This window comes from Phyllostomus hastatus, unplaced genomic scaffold (genome assembly GCF_019186645.2).
Source record: "Phyllostomus hastatus isolate PE091 unplaced genomic scaffold, TTU_PhHast_1.1 phas_contig_471, whole genome shotgun sequence".
Lineage (NCBI taxonomy): Eukaryota > Metazoa > Chordata > Mammalia > Chiroptera > Phyllostomidae > Phyllostomus > Phyllostomus hastatus.
In genome coordinates, this window is record NW_025333887.1 from 232 (window position 1) to 14,566 (window position 14,335).

General features: G+C 42.4%; 1 protein-coding gene and 1 pseudogene across 1 annotated transcript; one reads left to right on the plus strand and one right to left on the minus strand.

Moving 5' to 3' along the window:
- Nucleotides 1-2,529: 2,529 nt before the first annotated feature.
- On the minus strand, nt 2,530-9,443 carry LOC123823079 (synaptonemal complex protein 3-like). The gene is made up of 5 exons (XM_045845397.1): nt 9,313-9,443; nt 8,108-8,207; nt 6,068-6,166; nt 2,698-2,802; nt 2,530-2,583 (listed from the first exon to the last, which is right to left on the minus strand). The coding sequence occupies exons 1-5, from the start codon at nt 9,441-9,443 to the stop codon at nt 2,530-2,532; spliced, it is 489 nt and encodes a 162-aa protein (XP_045701353.1).
- Nucleotides 4,516-4,900, plus strand: LOC123823138 (annotated as a pseudogene).
- Nucleotides 9,444-14,335: the final 4,892 nt, after the last annotated feature.

Here is a 14,335-nt window from a genome sequence, read left to right on the forward strand (position 1 = left end):
GGAACATCTTGTAGTACCCCAAAGCTAGGCTATATGTTGAAGTTATGGACTCAAGAGAGCAGTGTGAAAGGGCTCACAAATGTAGCACAATGAATATTAATGGGATAATGAGCACAAGGATTTGAATTGCCAATGCAGTAACACCCTTAAGTATACTAAATACTAAAAAAAAAAAAAAAAAAAAAAAAATCGCAAAAGGGTCCTTGGTCACTGTAAGTGACTGAAAATGGGTCAGCAACCCAGCACCCTGAAAAGGAAAGAATAAAGCATTGATTCTAAGTTTTGTGTCTAAACCACATTTCAGGAAAATGAAGTAGTCCACAGCTATTCTTTATGGAAGAATTCCAAGCAATAAATGTAGAAAAATTTAAAAGTAGAAAAATCACCATTTGCAACACCTAATGAATGAATGAATTCAGGCAACAACCCTCACTGGCGGCTAAAACTATTATGTGAAGGCTGATCTGTCTGGTGAACATGCACTATGACTCTCCTGGGACAAGATCTGGGTTACATCAGTTGTGTTATCAGCATTACTAATACTACATCTTCCTGCACCCCCTCTTCATTTGTAATGAATGTGGAAGGCTAATAACACCTGAAACAGCTGCTCAGTCTTCACAGCACAATGAAAAAGACACAGAGACATCTGTGCCTCCTGATGGACTATGGGTACAATAAGAAGTATGAAGCAGCACCTATGACATGTTATTGCCGCCGAGTCAAGCCTGAATTGGTGAAGCCTCAGGCTCTATCAGCCCAGAGTCAACAGCAGCAACAAGAATGTGCTAAGAAACACAGCAGGGGTGTGATCTGCCAGATCCAGGATTTCTGAAATTCAGTGACACAATGACCTAGTGTCTTCAACAAATCAAAGAAAGAGAAAAGGGAAGGGAGAACTGATATGCAGTTTTTAAAAATATATAAAACATGTCAAAGAAACACAGCCTGGACATCTTTCTTGCATTCTGATTTGCATAAAGTTGATAGTGAAAAGACATTTAAAAATACAGGATACATACATTGCAAAAATGACCTCTGCATCGCTAATATATGGGAATATGAAATGTGCTGCCGCTCTCCTCAAATAACGTTTTCCCAGTAAATGGCATTTACTTTTAATTTTTTCCTCTTTCTTTTTAATATATTTGTTTCAGGCAGGCTCTCAAAGGAAAGATGATGGGAAGAGTCCCTGTACCAGCTTGGTACCTGGTTGAAGTGTCACCAGGTGCTTTTGAAGAAAGAAGGCTCACGAGAAGACATGGCACATTGTTGAGGAGGTTTGTCTTTAGTACGCAGTCCTGGCCCAGTCCTTTTCCCCAACGTCTGGCTAACTGTGGACCTCCTCATCTGACCCTCAATCTTGCAGGACCCTCCCACCTCCATCCATCCTCACACAGCTGCTTCCTCCATTCTCTCCCTCCTCCCTTCCCACATTCAGAAAACACACACACAAACACATTTTCAAACTCGTTGATTTTGTTTTAATCACCCCCCTGCCTGTAAATGGTGGAGTATGGATTGGCCTCTAAGCAGTTAAAATAAAACATCGAACATATTTTCAGTAACTAGCAATAAGAGTAAAGTTAACTAATTCCAAATATATTCTGATTCTCATAGTCATTAAATCACGTTTCCAAGTGAAGATTTTAAATGTTGTCTTACACAAAAAAATGTGCCCACTACAAAAAGTGTAAGAATTAATCAAGCTTCTAGATGAACATACAATGAAATAAATACCCATACACTCACCGAAACTCAAACTTGAAATAATTTTGTGGTTAATTTATCTATAGAGGTAGGTGTTGAAATATTTAAACAGTAAGACGTGTATGTATATGTTAATGAAACATTTTTAATCAATGCTAAGGGGAGGGGCCATTTAATAGTAAAACAACAGTATTTAAATGACATGTTGATGTCTTTGGGGAAATGACAGATTCACAAACTCATGTGTCAGCACTGATAGTTATGCCTTTTCCAGTTGTACTAATGCTGTCAGCCATTTTAATTCACTCGAGAATGCAAAGTCAAGTTGTTGTTAGTAACTTTTATAAGGCACTAGCATAGATTTTCTTCTGAAGTCTTATTTTAATGGGCTCTGTAACCTAGTGAGAAAACAAAAGGATACACGTATAAAGAAGATTTTGTATTCTTTATTCTTTTTTTCCCATGAGGAAGAACAATGCAACATTCCATACTTGTGCTTTCCACCTTTGGGGATTATTGATACAGACTTGCTGGGGCCAAAACCTAAAATTAAATCGACTTATTGCTAAAGGTTAATTGACAGTGTTAGGGAGAAAAAGTCTCCATTGCCACCAGAGGGTTGAAAGCTTGATACACATAACTGTGGAATTGCTGCTACCCACATAACTGTTTAGGATTCATTAGCGGAAAAATGTTCTCGCACTTAACGGACAAGCTGATGGTAAACAAGATGTACTGATTTCAACTAGAAATTTGTAAACCACTGCAATGTAGCTAATGTTATACTCATATCACATAACTTTGGTTCAAGTTCTTTCTTCATAATAGCAGGCATTGAAGAGACTTTCGAATATTTGCCAGTTCTTGCCGTTGCTGTTTCAGGAAAGGAAATATTATTTAGGCAACTGTTGTACACATTTCAGCAAACAAAATCCCCCAATGCTCACATCCCTCCTCAGTTCTTAATATGAAGTACACACTACTTACAACATCCGCCACGATTTTCCTTCGCAATTTGGCCATTTCTTGTCTAAATTCTTTTCCTTCATTGGTAGCAAGACAGCTCTGATTCTCCTCAAAGGACTGCACATCCTAAAACAAAAGGCCAAGTTCAGGTATGAACCACCACTTTTCATCTCACATTCTAAACATGTGCAATTAAATCTCAAAACGAACAACTCTTGTTTGTTTTTAGATTTGAAGAGTGAGTTAATTCATTTATTTATTTAGAGAGAGGGGGAAGGAGGGAGAAAGAGAGGGAGATGTGCCAGAGATACATCGATAGGTTGCCTCTCGCACACCCCCAACCGGTAGCCTGGCCCACAACCCAGGCATGTACCCTGACCGGGAATCGAACCAGCGATCTTTTGGTTTGCAGGCCGGCGCTCGGTCCACTGAGCCACACCAGCCAGGGCAACTAACAACTCTTAATATTCACAGGATGCTCCTTATTTATTCTAAATAAAAATACTATAACAAATGCATGTAGATCAAAATAGCCACTTAATTTTTTTTTTTAATTTCATAGTTACCATTGGAGAAGTGCAATGGTAGTGCATTTTATTGGAAAAAATGGGATAATGAATGAACAGTTAACGTCAAAGTGGAGCAATAAAAGGCAAAAAAAAAGAAAAAAAAAAAAAAAAGAAAAAAACAACGAGACAAAGACTGGTAGTCCCACATCATGGAATACCCTAATTTGAAAACTTCCTAATAAGCTTTCTAAACACCAGGTAACAATGTTCTCCTAAGTGGCTGATAATCAATATAACACGGTTCCATTGGAGAGAATAAAATGATCTGTAATAGCACCTCTGAAAGTTATGAAAAGGAAACATCTTCTAAATCTTTCCTCTTCATTCAACAAATAGTCATCTAGTGCATCCTATACAAAAAGTACTCTGTTAAGTGCTGTGGGGGAACTTAAAGGAATACACTATCTCTTATTCCAGTGAGCATAAAAAAACATGTAAATAAAAATAACACCAAAAATTAAAATTGTGTTTAAGTAACAATTAAGGCAACCACATCTTACTGTGACTATGTAGTGAAAAACAAGATTGATTATTATATAGTTGGCATGAGAATGAGATTTCAGGAAGTAAAGGAAAGAAGGAATTAAAAGTGTTCTAGGGAAGCCCTGGCCGGCATGGCTCGGTTGGTTGGAGCATTGTCCCGCAGACCAAAGGGTCGTGGGTTTGATTCTCAGTCAGGGCACATACCCAGGTTGTGGGTTTGATCCTCATTCAAGGCACCTACAAGAACGCAACCAATGGATATTCTCTTACTCTCTCTCACATCGATGTTTCCTTCTCATCCTCTGTCTTTCTCTTCATCTCCCCCTTCCTCTCTCTTCTAAAGCAGTGAAAAAAATAATCTCCTCGGGTGAGGATAAAAGAAAAAAAAACATTCTTGGGGAGGAGTATAAGCAAGGGAAGTAATGGTGAGTTATTTCAGAGAAAACATCTAATCCGGAGGGGTGGGAGAAAAGAAAGAATGTAAGTATGAAATTACAAAGGGAGTCTTGTTATGGGGCAGATGATGAATACCTGAGAATTTAAAATGGGAAGCTAATGACGGGTTTTCAGGATGGAAGACGTACGTTTTGGAGGATGACGTTGCAGAACTGCGAAGAATGGACTGGAGAAGAGACAAATCAAGGTAGGAATTTAACAGTACAAGCCAGGAATGATGAGGTCCTGAACTCGGGCAGCAGCAGTGGGAATTTAAAGAAAGAAATTAAAGTACAATTGCAGCGACATCTTCTCAGGCAGCAGTGACAGCAGCCACTCCTTGAGTTTCGCTATGCTGCGTAAGGATGACGAGAAGAAAGATGCTGGAAAGTCGGCCAAGAAAGACAAAGACCCAGTGAACAAATCTGGGGGCCAGGCCAAAAAGAAGTGTCCTGAAGCCAAAGTTCAGGACAAGCTCAATAACCTAGTTTAGTTTGGCCTAGTCTAGGTTATTGTTACATGTGACAAACTCTGGAAGGAACTTCCCAACTAAAAGCTTATCACCCCAGCTTGTTGTCTCTGAGCAACTGAAGCTCCACAGTTCCATGGCCAGGGCAGCCCTTCACGGGCTCCTTGGTGAAGGACTTGCTCAACTAGTTTCAGAGCACAGAACTCAAGGAATTTACACCAGAAACAGCAAAGGTGCAGATGCCCCAGCTGTTGGTGAAGATGCGTGAACAACAGGTCCCACTGGCTATACATTTTGAAAAATAAAACTTTATTAAATCAGTAAAAAAAAAAAAGGTACAATCACAGAGGTAAAGATTTCAGGGCCTAGTAGTAACTGGATAGGAAGGATGAGGGACTCTGGAAGAGTCAGAGACAACACTAAAGTTCCACCTCCAAGTGCTGACACTTAGTGATAATCTGTAGAAGAAGTCTTCCTTAGCACTCTACCCAATCTTCACACCAATTAATAACTGGTTCCCAGGGAACATTAGAGCAACGTGTTGTCTATCTGGAAATACTTGCAAGATAGCTGTTTCATAGATATACTTCTAAAACGCTAAGAGAATATTTATTTTAAAACTCCTTTACCACTTTACTTAAACCATCTCAAGTAGTTTAGAAGAGTGACATAGTAACATGTATGTGAACAAGTTTAATAAAAAGAACATCCCATCCAAAAAAGAAGGGGGTATATCCAGGATTCTAAATAACTACGTATCTGTATAAAGCAGAGGATAATGTCATGAGGACAATCTGCTCCTGTGAGAATGAGACAGTAAATGATTCTCAATTCCTAAACTCTTTGCCCTCCTGAGGCTTTTTCATACTGTCATGCATCCGGGCCTTCTCCTGTGATTGGAAGTTTGCATGTAAAGCCATTCTTAGTCACGATAGAAATTCTAACAGCAAATCTGCCATAAGACACTCATATAGTGTACTTGAAAATAAAAGAGGTATTCAGTCATTACAATTGCTACTTCCTATTTTACATAGACCGGTGAGGCAACAGAAGTGAAAGGCACTGGAACCTAATCATAGACTTTTTATGATCCACAATATAGCCATCGCTAATCTCCTCCTGAAAAAATGATCACTGAATACAAAATTATGATTAAAGCATCACTTGAAATCATAATGTCTCTATTTCTAGGCAATATTCCCATTTTATCACTTCTTGTTTAATAATATCACAAACCTCTTAATAAATCCTACAGAGAAAAATAAAGTTAGCACTCACGTTAAACCGAGAACAGTAAATCCAAATGGAAAATAGCTAAGAATTTAAAATGCATAACCAAAATTTTGTTCCCATAAATTATGAAACAATTTAACTGCTACTTCAAAACAGACATTATGTTTTATGAGAATGTATTGTGTTACCAAATCCAACAGACCTTTAAGAACTGGTCATATAAGTTTTTAATTTTTCTCAGTCTCTGGCCCTGAACAGTCCTAGCTTTTTGAAAAAGATCTCGTTGCTTGTGGAACAAAATCTGCAAGTGGAAAAGAAAAAAAGCTGAGGTAAAATGTGGTTAATGTAACAGCTAGCAAAACGTAATTCTGCATTCAGTTAAAAGGATTGTTCTGTAAGTCAGCACTTTCAACAGATTCTGTGTTACCTTTTCTAACACAGTCCAGACATTTGTGCTCACCAGTAAAATACAAAAAACACAATAATAGTATACATCAGTCCTCGAGAAGAAAATTTCCCTCCGTACCCATATTCAAAACACACGTCTCACCAGGACATAGTTATGTATGGACCCTGGTAAGGACATACATAGTTATTAAATACAATAATTCCTGGTAGCTTCAAAGTCCTTTTATGGCCCTTACAATCAACTCTTCAGCAAAACTAAGTGAAAACTATGCAATGGTCTCACTTAGAATTTAGGTGGAAAAAATTCTTTCCTAACAATATTCAAAGCATATAATAATTATTGGTCATTCAACATCCACACAGATGACTCTTCCAATAACGCAGACCTTTGAGTTCTTTGACCTAATCTCCAGAAACAATTTTGTCTTCTTCCCTAGTTTGGCCATTCACTGACATGTCTGTACCCTAGACTCTGTCATCCCCAACAACTGTAATACCTACATAGTGTGAAGGAGAGCAGCCTTACATAGGAACTGTGTGTCAGGTCACGTCCGGAAAAATTTTAAATGAACTTATTATATATAGGACCTCATTTATCCTCAAAACAAACCTATGATATAGGGACTCTTATTATGCCCCTTCATAGACGAGGACACTGAGACACGAAGATACATAATCTGCCCGTGGCACCACAGCTAGTCACTAATTAGTCAGCCAATCAGAATTGGATCCCAAACATTATTATGGTTCCACGGCCCAGGGTCTTGACTGCTCTATATTATATGCTTTTTCGCTATTTCCTCCAACATTCATCCTCTACTTCCCTATGTTTCTTGCTCATTCCCTTTCCCACTACAGCTAAGTACTTATCAAGAACTAACACCGATTGAATCCAACTCTTGTCAGTGCCTCCTATTGCATCCTATGTCTTCACTTTCCTCCTTCCCGGCTAAATTCCATGGTCGATCATAAACCTACACCCTTGCATGTATTCCTGGTCCCCTTCTCACTCTGTCCATGTGCGTGTATAAACCCCACCCTGAAAAATTCAACCCTCCAGCTGCTCTGCCACAGCACTGCATGCTAGTCTCAGGATGGACTCGAATCATGATGACACTAGCCCAAGTTGGGCCCATAATGAGGCTTGGCGATGATATTTCCCAAGTCCATTCACTGGCCCCCTCCTAGGAAACATTTCCACTTCTTGTCCTCTGCCCTCAAAAAGCAACACTTCCTCCACTATCCTTCCTCCTCAATGTGATCAGGTGAGTCCATTAAGAGCGACCCATGCCCCGACCACAGTGACTGGTTCAGGAATGAGCAAACGATCCAAACTGGGTGAGTGATACTCCTCTGGAGGACTTTCTTGCCAAAGATCGTGTCAGTCCACTGGGGTCAGTAACCTGCTGGTGAATCTAAGATTGGAAGTCGAGATTCTGACCCCATGGGGAGAGCCTGAATGGAGCTGGAGACAGAGCCCACATGACACTGCCCGAGCAACCTTTTCCCAGCCGCATCCAGATATACCTGGAGCTGAACTCACCTTGCCTTCTTGAGATAACACAAGGCATTTATCTCTTGCACTTTGGCAAATTTCTGTTACTTGGAACTGCAAGAATCTCAACCAAGAGAGGAAATAAAGACCAAGGCCTTTTGAGAGCATGGTGGATGCCTGCACTGCTCTGATTTTCTGTGATCAGGGCCCAACCACATAGCCAGCAATGGGAACAGGACCCTGGCTCAAGTCTACGGGTCTAAGACATGGCCAGGCTCTCTACTGCTGCTTGAGACTTGCTTACAACAAGCTAATTACAAAGCTAAGCCTGATACCGACAATCAGTTTTTCTTCTTCTTTCTTGGTTTTCTGCACATCTCTATTCCACTCCCAAAACAAAGTCAGAAACTGCTCGTAATATCCATGATAAAACTTCAGCCTGTAAAACATAATAATGAGCACTGTCATACTTCATATCGCTAAAAAAGAAGTAAATGCATTCAAAACAAAGTTGATTTGACAAAAATTACACCATACAGGGAGAAGGGAGTAAGAGGAGCCGGAATCTTCTGATGGGAAACAGGAAAATGAAATGCATGATTCACTGCCCTTCGAAGACTATCTGTCCCTAACTGGCTAAGAGGGACGCTATCTCACATGCCTTCGCTCTTGAAAATGAAGGAAGATTTATTTGTTTTATAAGTTTTCCAGGAAACTGCACTGTATCTACAAGGGGTTTGGACAGTTTTGTCTTACTAAATAACAGATAGGTTGTGCTATGATAAATAGATTCATTGCAGATATTATATCCATTTGTCATATAACACTTCCAAACTGGAACATTTCACTTTTTTACCCACTTTGGCACAATAAAGATTTTTGTACACGTGGAGAATAAACCCATCTCAGGTGAATTATTTGCTATATATGATTTTTTTTTTCCCTTCAGTGAACATAGTTAAATAGCGTGCGTGATACATTTATCTTTTATTCAGTTAGCACATTCCTGGAATGACTATATATATATTTTTTTCTTTAGTAGCAAAAAGACATGATTGTAATGTGAAAGGGGAAAAAGGTCATCTTTTTGGGGAAAAAAAAATCTATTTATTTATTTCTAGAGAGAAGGGAAGGGAAGGAGAAAGAGAGGGAGAGAAATATCGATTGGTTGCCTCTTGTACATGCCCCGACCGGGACTGCACCCGCAACTCAGGCACGTGCCCTGACCAGGAATCCAACTGGCGACCTTTTGGTTTGGGGGAGGACACCCAACCAACAGAGCCACACCAGTCAGAGTGGGAAAAAGGCCATCTTTATTGACCTCTAGATGATACATCTCAAATTCACTTAAGGTGTGTGTGTCTATAGGAATAATGGATTTCTTTTTTGCTTTGAGAAAAAAATCGAGCCAAATATATTTTTCAACAGAGACTGCAATGAGTAAAAACAATAGAATAAAAACAATAGTATTATTAAGCAATTTGTACCCACGAATACCAAGAAGTGATACAAAGGTTCTGCCTCTGAAAAACCAACATCCTTACCTTTGCTCTTGCTGTTTCTTCACAGCATTCCCAATTTTCTGGTGAATGGCTCTGAGGGCAGCATTGGTTTCTGTTACAAATTGTTTTCTCTTTGAACGAAGAACCTTTTTCAAGTCTCCTGCATTAAACATGTATATTTATTAACACGTGATGTTGAAATTATTTTTCCTGCTTGTTCAAGACAGTATGAGCAACAAGATTATTTGCTTCCTTTTTTTGCGCTGGGCAAACTTTCCATTACCGGTACCCCAGTTCTAAATTCTATCGCTGTGTAAGCTTTTGTTAGGGTGCCGAAAGACCCAAGGAGCAAAAGTTTCTACTTACCAAAATGCATAAAAAGGGCCTCAAAGACAGCCTTTTATCTCCTGCTGAGGAAACTGCTCTAAAGGCTAATTCTTGATACATTCATAACATAGCGCCCAACTCAAAGGACCCTCTTAGATGGACACTGTTAGATCTTGTTATATAGAATGCACAAAATTACTCCGTTTAAAAAGTCTCCAGAAGAGATCAAAATAATTTTTAAATCTGAGAAAATTATCTTTAAAGGTATTCAGAGAAGCTTTTAAATATATTTGACTTAAAGGGAAGGACCATGCCTAGTTTGAGGAAATCAGTAAGTTATCCAAGAACACATTCTGAACATCTGCATGAAGGTTTCATGTAGTTTTCACCAAAGAAAAAAGTGCTCCATTGTGTAAAATTTTTAAGACCTGAAATAATGCTTTCATACGCACGTGATTTTATGTTATGGATCTACCATCAATAATTGTTTTCAGTAATCGGAAAGGAGCTACAAGATTACACAAATAATTTATACACTCAGATTACCATGTATAACTATCAATTTATGAGACAGCTCACCAAACAAGCACCTCGGCACCACCAAATAGAGCAAAGATTTTAAAAAAATACCTGCTTGCAGGAAAGATGCACATAGAGGACTCAAAGATTAATTCGGACTCTTCATTAAGAGTCTTGTCCTGTAAGCCAGTTGACGTAACTGATATCCGACAGAACAATTTAAAACTTTTATGTTTATGGTTCTGATCATACGTTGCTAGCATGCTAGCAAGTGTGTCCACTTCAGGGTTTATTCATGTAAATAGAACAATAAAGACCTGTTCTACAGGCTTCAATTTAAACTTCTGCATGGTATATCACTTACTGTGCCACACCAAGTGGAATAGAAATTATTTCACACAAATTCTTCCAAAATCACACAGCTCATCAAATGTACCCATGTAAAACATAAAAGCATCACTCTTACCTCACCATTGGTAGCACGATTCTCTCCACATCCACAATAAAAAGGGAAACTAAGGAAATCCATGAAGCCAAATCACACTAAATACTTATTGTACCTAAGAACAAGGCATTAAATGACAGTCTCGCGGACCACTGACTAATATTTCCCATTGTAAATGGTATACGATTTGAAACAATTTACTTTCATTACACTATCTCCTCTTATCATACCTTGAAATCTTTCCAGCATACTCCGTAATTCATTCCTGTAAAGAAATTACATTAAGTTTTAGTGATGGGTACCTAAAATGCCATGCTTGTTTTGGAGATAAAAATGCAATTTTTTTTTTCGGCATCCCCAATTTTCTAGTTAATGACTTTGAGGGCAGCATTGATTTCTGTTACAAATTGTTTTCTCTTTGAACGAAGAACCTTTTTCAAGTCTCCTGCATTAAACATGTATATTTATTAACACGTGATGTTGAAATTATTTTTCCTGCTTGTTCAAGACAGTATGAGCAACAAGATTATTTGCTTCCTTTTTTTGCGCTGGGCAAACTTTCCATTACCGGTACCCCAGTTCTAAATTCTATCGCTGTGTAAGCTTTTGTTAGGGTGCCGAAAGACCCAAGGAGCAAAAGTTTCTATTTACCAAAATGCATAAAAAGGGCCTCAAAGACAGCCTTTTATCTCCTGCTGAGGAAACTGCTCTAAAGGCTAATTCTTGATACATTCATAACATAGCGCCCAACTCAAAGGACCCTCTTAGATGGACACTGTTAGATCTTGTTATACAAAACACACAGAATTACTCTGTTTAAAAGTCTCCAAAATTCCAGGCCAAGCGTTTCACATACAATTCTTGTTACCTGAACAGACCTTGGTTTTTCTATGGGGTGAGCAAAAATGTCTGTAAACACATTACCCCATTCCTCTCCCTAAGAATCCTGGATCAAGACTGTCTTCTCCATCATTGTCAATTACTTGACTGCTTTCTGCATCGAAACAGAAAATGGGGAAAATCATTAAATGAATTTAGTAATTTCTTTGGGTAAATTGTTCACGGAGAAATCTCTTCACTGTGGAGCATTTTAGGTTTTTTGCCACCAAAAGTTTTTAAGGCAGGCCTATGAAAGCAACAGTGAGCATGCAAGTTAGATGGAAATAGGTCAGGGACCAGGACCATGCTATGAAAACACTGTTGCAAGCCTTTCAGGGTTAACGTCAGAGCCAACCCTGTAGCACACATCAGCTGTTTCGGACAGGAGGAGCTGCTGTGTCAGCTTCTGTCATCCCGCTTGGGGGTATGAGGTTCAAGTGGGCAACCTGCAGGATGTAAAACTGCCTCCCACACACGTGGATTTTACTGATTACAACGTCAAGGACTCAGAAGCAGGGGCCTGGGGGACACATTCCCAGCCCCCCTGCGCAGTATCTGCAAAGGCTTCAGAGAGACAGTACCTTTGGGAACCTCCGCCGACTCTCTTCTTCCTTGTCTCCCAGAGTCATAGGTTGCCCTAGCCTGATCCTCCAACAGGGCCTTCAACTCTCTCTTCAGGCTCCTCCTCCCAGATGGTACCGTCCCAGCATCTTCTGACAGTGACACCTCTCCTGCACCTGGTGTGCGACAACGCACTCTAAAGGAACAAGGACACAGTCAGTGCACAGTGCCGAGCAAGAGACCTCTGCGCAGACCAGAGCGTGCGTGTGTCGGTGTGCCTCTTGTCCGACCAGGAGGGAACAGAGCAGTTGGGGACACCCGACCCTCCCCACCCAGGGCTGTGATGGGGAGGGCTGGCATGTGCCCTGGGACATCTGACGTCAGCCCCCTCTGCCAGACTCTTCCCCTATGCCAGGACAGCGGCCATCTCTACCCCTCGGTCCTCACGGGGCAAAGTGCTGGTCGAGAGGCTTGGCCCTGGGCACGACGAAATTGTCCCTCCCCATGGACAGAGAATAAGCCTTTCTACACCTGTCCTGGGGCAGTCACTTGTCATGGAAAGCCCACCTTCTGAACCCCAGGACCACCTCCAAGGACACAACTATCCTGCCAGGCAGAGGGCCCTGAGGGACGGATTTGGATTCCCACGGCCCCTGTGCACACGCTGGGACCCTCCCAGGACCTGGAGATCCTCACACCTTCTCCTTGCCCTGCCGACCCTGCCCTCAGGGATCTCTCCTTCTGCTCCATCCTGCCAGCCACAGGAGATCCTCGGCAACATCACCTATCGCCCAGCACGTGGTTTCTGACCCGCGGATTCTGGTCCCCGAGAGAACATCACTTCAGAGGTTAGCCTCCTTGCCACAGCCCAGACCTCTGGCGTCCCCTGGAAGAAGACCCTGAGAACTTAGCCTCATTGTCCCGGTTCTGGCCACAGGGGTCCCCGAAACAAGGCCCCCAGAGGGTAACCTCATCGCCCGTGCCCAGGCATCCGCCATGCCCACGAACAACCCCCCAGAGCTTAGCCTTATTGCTGTAGCCCCGACCTCTGTGTCCCAGGAACAAGCCCCCCAGAGTTTAGCTTCAGTGCCCCGGCCCAGGCCTCTGCTATCTCCTGAACCACCCCCAGACCTCAGCCTCATCACCTCAGCCCATCCTTTTGTGTCCCCAGAATGAGACCCTCAGAGGTTAGCCTCATTACCCCTGCCCAGGGCTCTGGGTTCCCCAGGTACAGCCTCCCAGATGCTAACCTCATCACCCCTGCCCTGGCCTCTGGCATCCCAGGAACAAATCCCCCAGATGTTAGCCTCATAGCCCTGACTCAGGACTCTGACATGCCCCAGAACAGCCCTCCAGAGATTAGCCTCATCACCCAGGCCCAGACTATTGGCTTCCCCCTAATAATGCGCCCAGAAGTTAACCTCATTTCCCTAGCCTACGCCTCTGGCATCCCAGGAACAAGCCCACCAGAGGTTACCCTCATTGCCCTGGTTCAGACCTCTGGTGTCCCCTGAAACAACCTCCCTGGGGTTAGTCTCATCATCGTGTCTCAGGCTGCTTGAGCCCCCTGGAACAAGCCCACCAGAGGTTAGCCTCATCATCCCCGGGCCTAGCCTCTGGTGACCCAGGAACAAGTCCACCTGACGTTAGCCTCATCCCCTGGGCCAGAACTCTGCCATGCCCCAGAACAGAACTCAGAGATTAGCCTCAATGCCCTGGCCCAGGCCTGTGGCGTCCGTGGTACAAGTGCCCCAGAGATTAGCCACATCGTCCCAACTCAGGCCCCTTGGTGTCACTGGGAACAGTCCCCCAGAGGTTAGCCACATTGCCCCTGTACAGGCCTCTACTATGCCTTGGAAGAGCCCCCCAGAGTTTAGCCTCATAACCCTTACCAGGCCTCTGGCATCCTCAGAAACAGCCCCCCAGAGTTTAGCCTCATCACCCCGGCCCAGGCCTCAAGGATCCCTGGAAAAAGTCCCCCACCCCCAGTATTTAGCCTCATCGCCTCGGACCAGAACTCTGGCATCCCCGGGAACAGTCCCCTGAGACGTTACCATGGTCCTGGCCCAGACCTATGGAGTCTCAGGAACGAGCCCCCCATAGGTTAGACTCATCACCCGAGAACAGGCCTTTGGCGCTTCCGGAACAAACGAAACACAAGCTAACCTCATCACCCCAGACTAGGCCTTTGGCATCCCCGGAACAAGCCCCCAAGAACTTAGCCTCATCGCCCTGACCAGACCTCTGGCATTCCCGGGAATAGCCCCCAGAGTTTAGCCCCACTGCCCTGGCCAAGGGCTCTGGCATTCACAGGAAGAGCCCTCCAGAATTTAT

Bases quoted from the DNA above. Each gene is read 5' to 3' on its own strand.
- LOC123823079 (XM_045845397.1), bottom strand. From the start codon at position 9,443: ATGTTTAATGCAGGAGACTTGAAAAAGGTTCTTCGTTCAAAGAGAAAA. The intron at 8,208-9,312 runs GTAAGGATGTTG...TATGTTTTACAG, and splicing joins AAGAAACAGCAAGAGCAAAG to GCTGAAGTTTTATCATGGAT. The intron at 2,584-2,697 runs GTAAGTAGTGTG...TTCCTGAAACAG, and splicing joins GGAAAATCGTGGCGGATGTT to CAACGGCAAGAACTGGCAAA.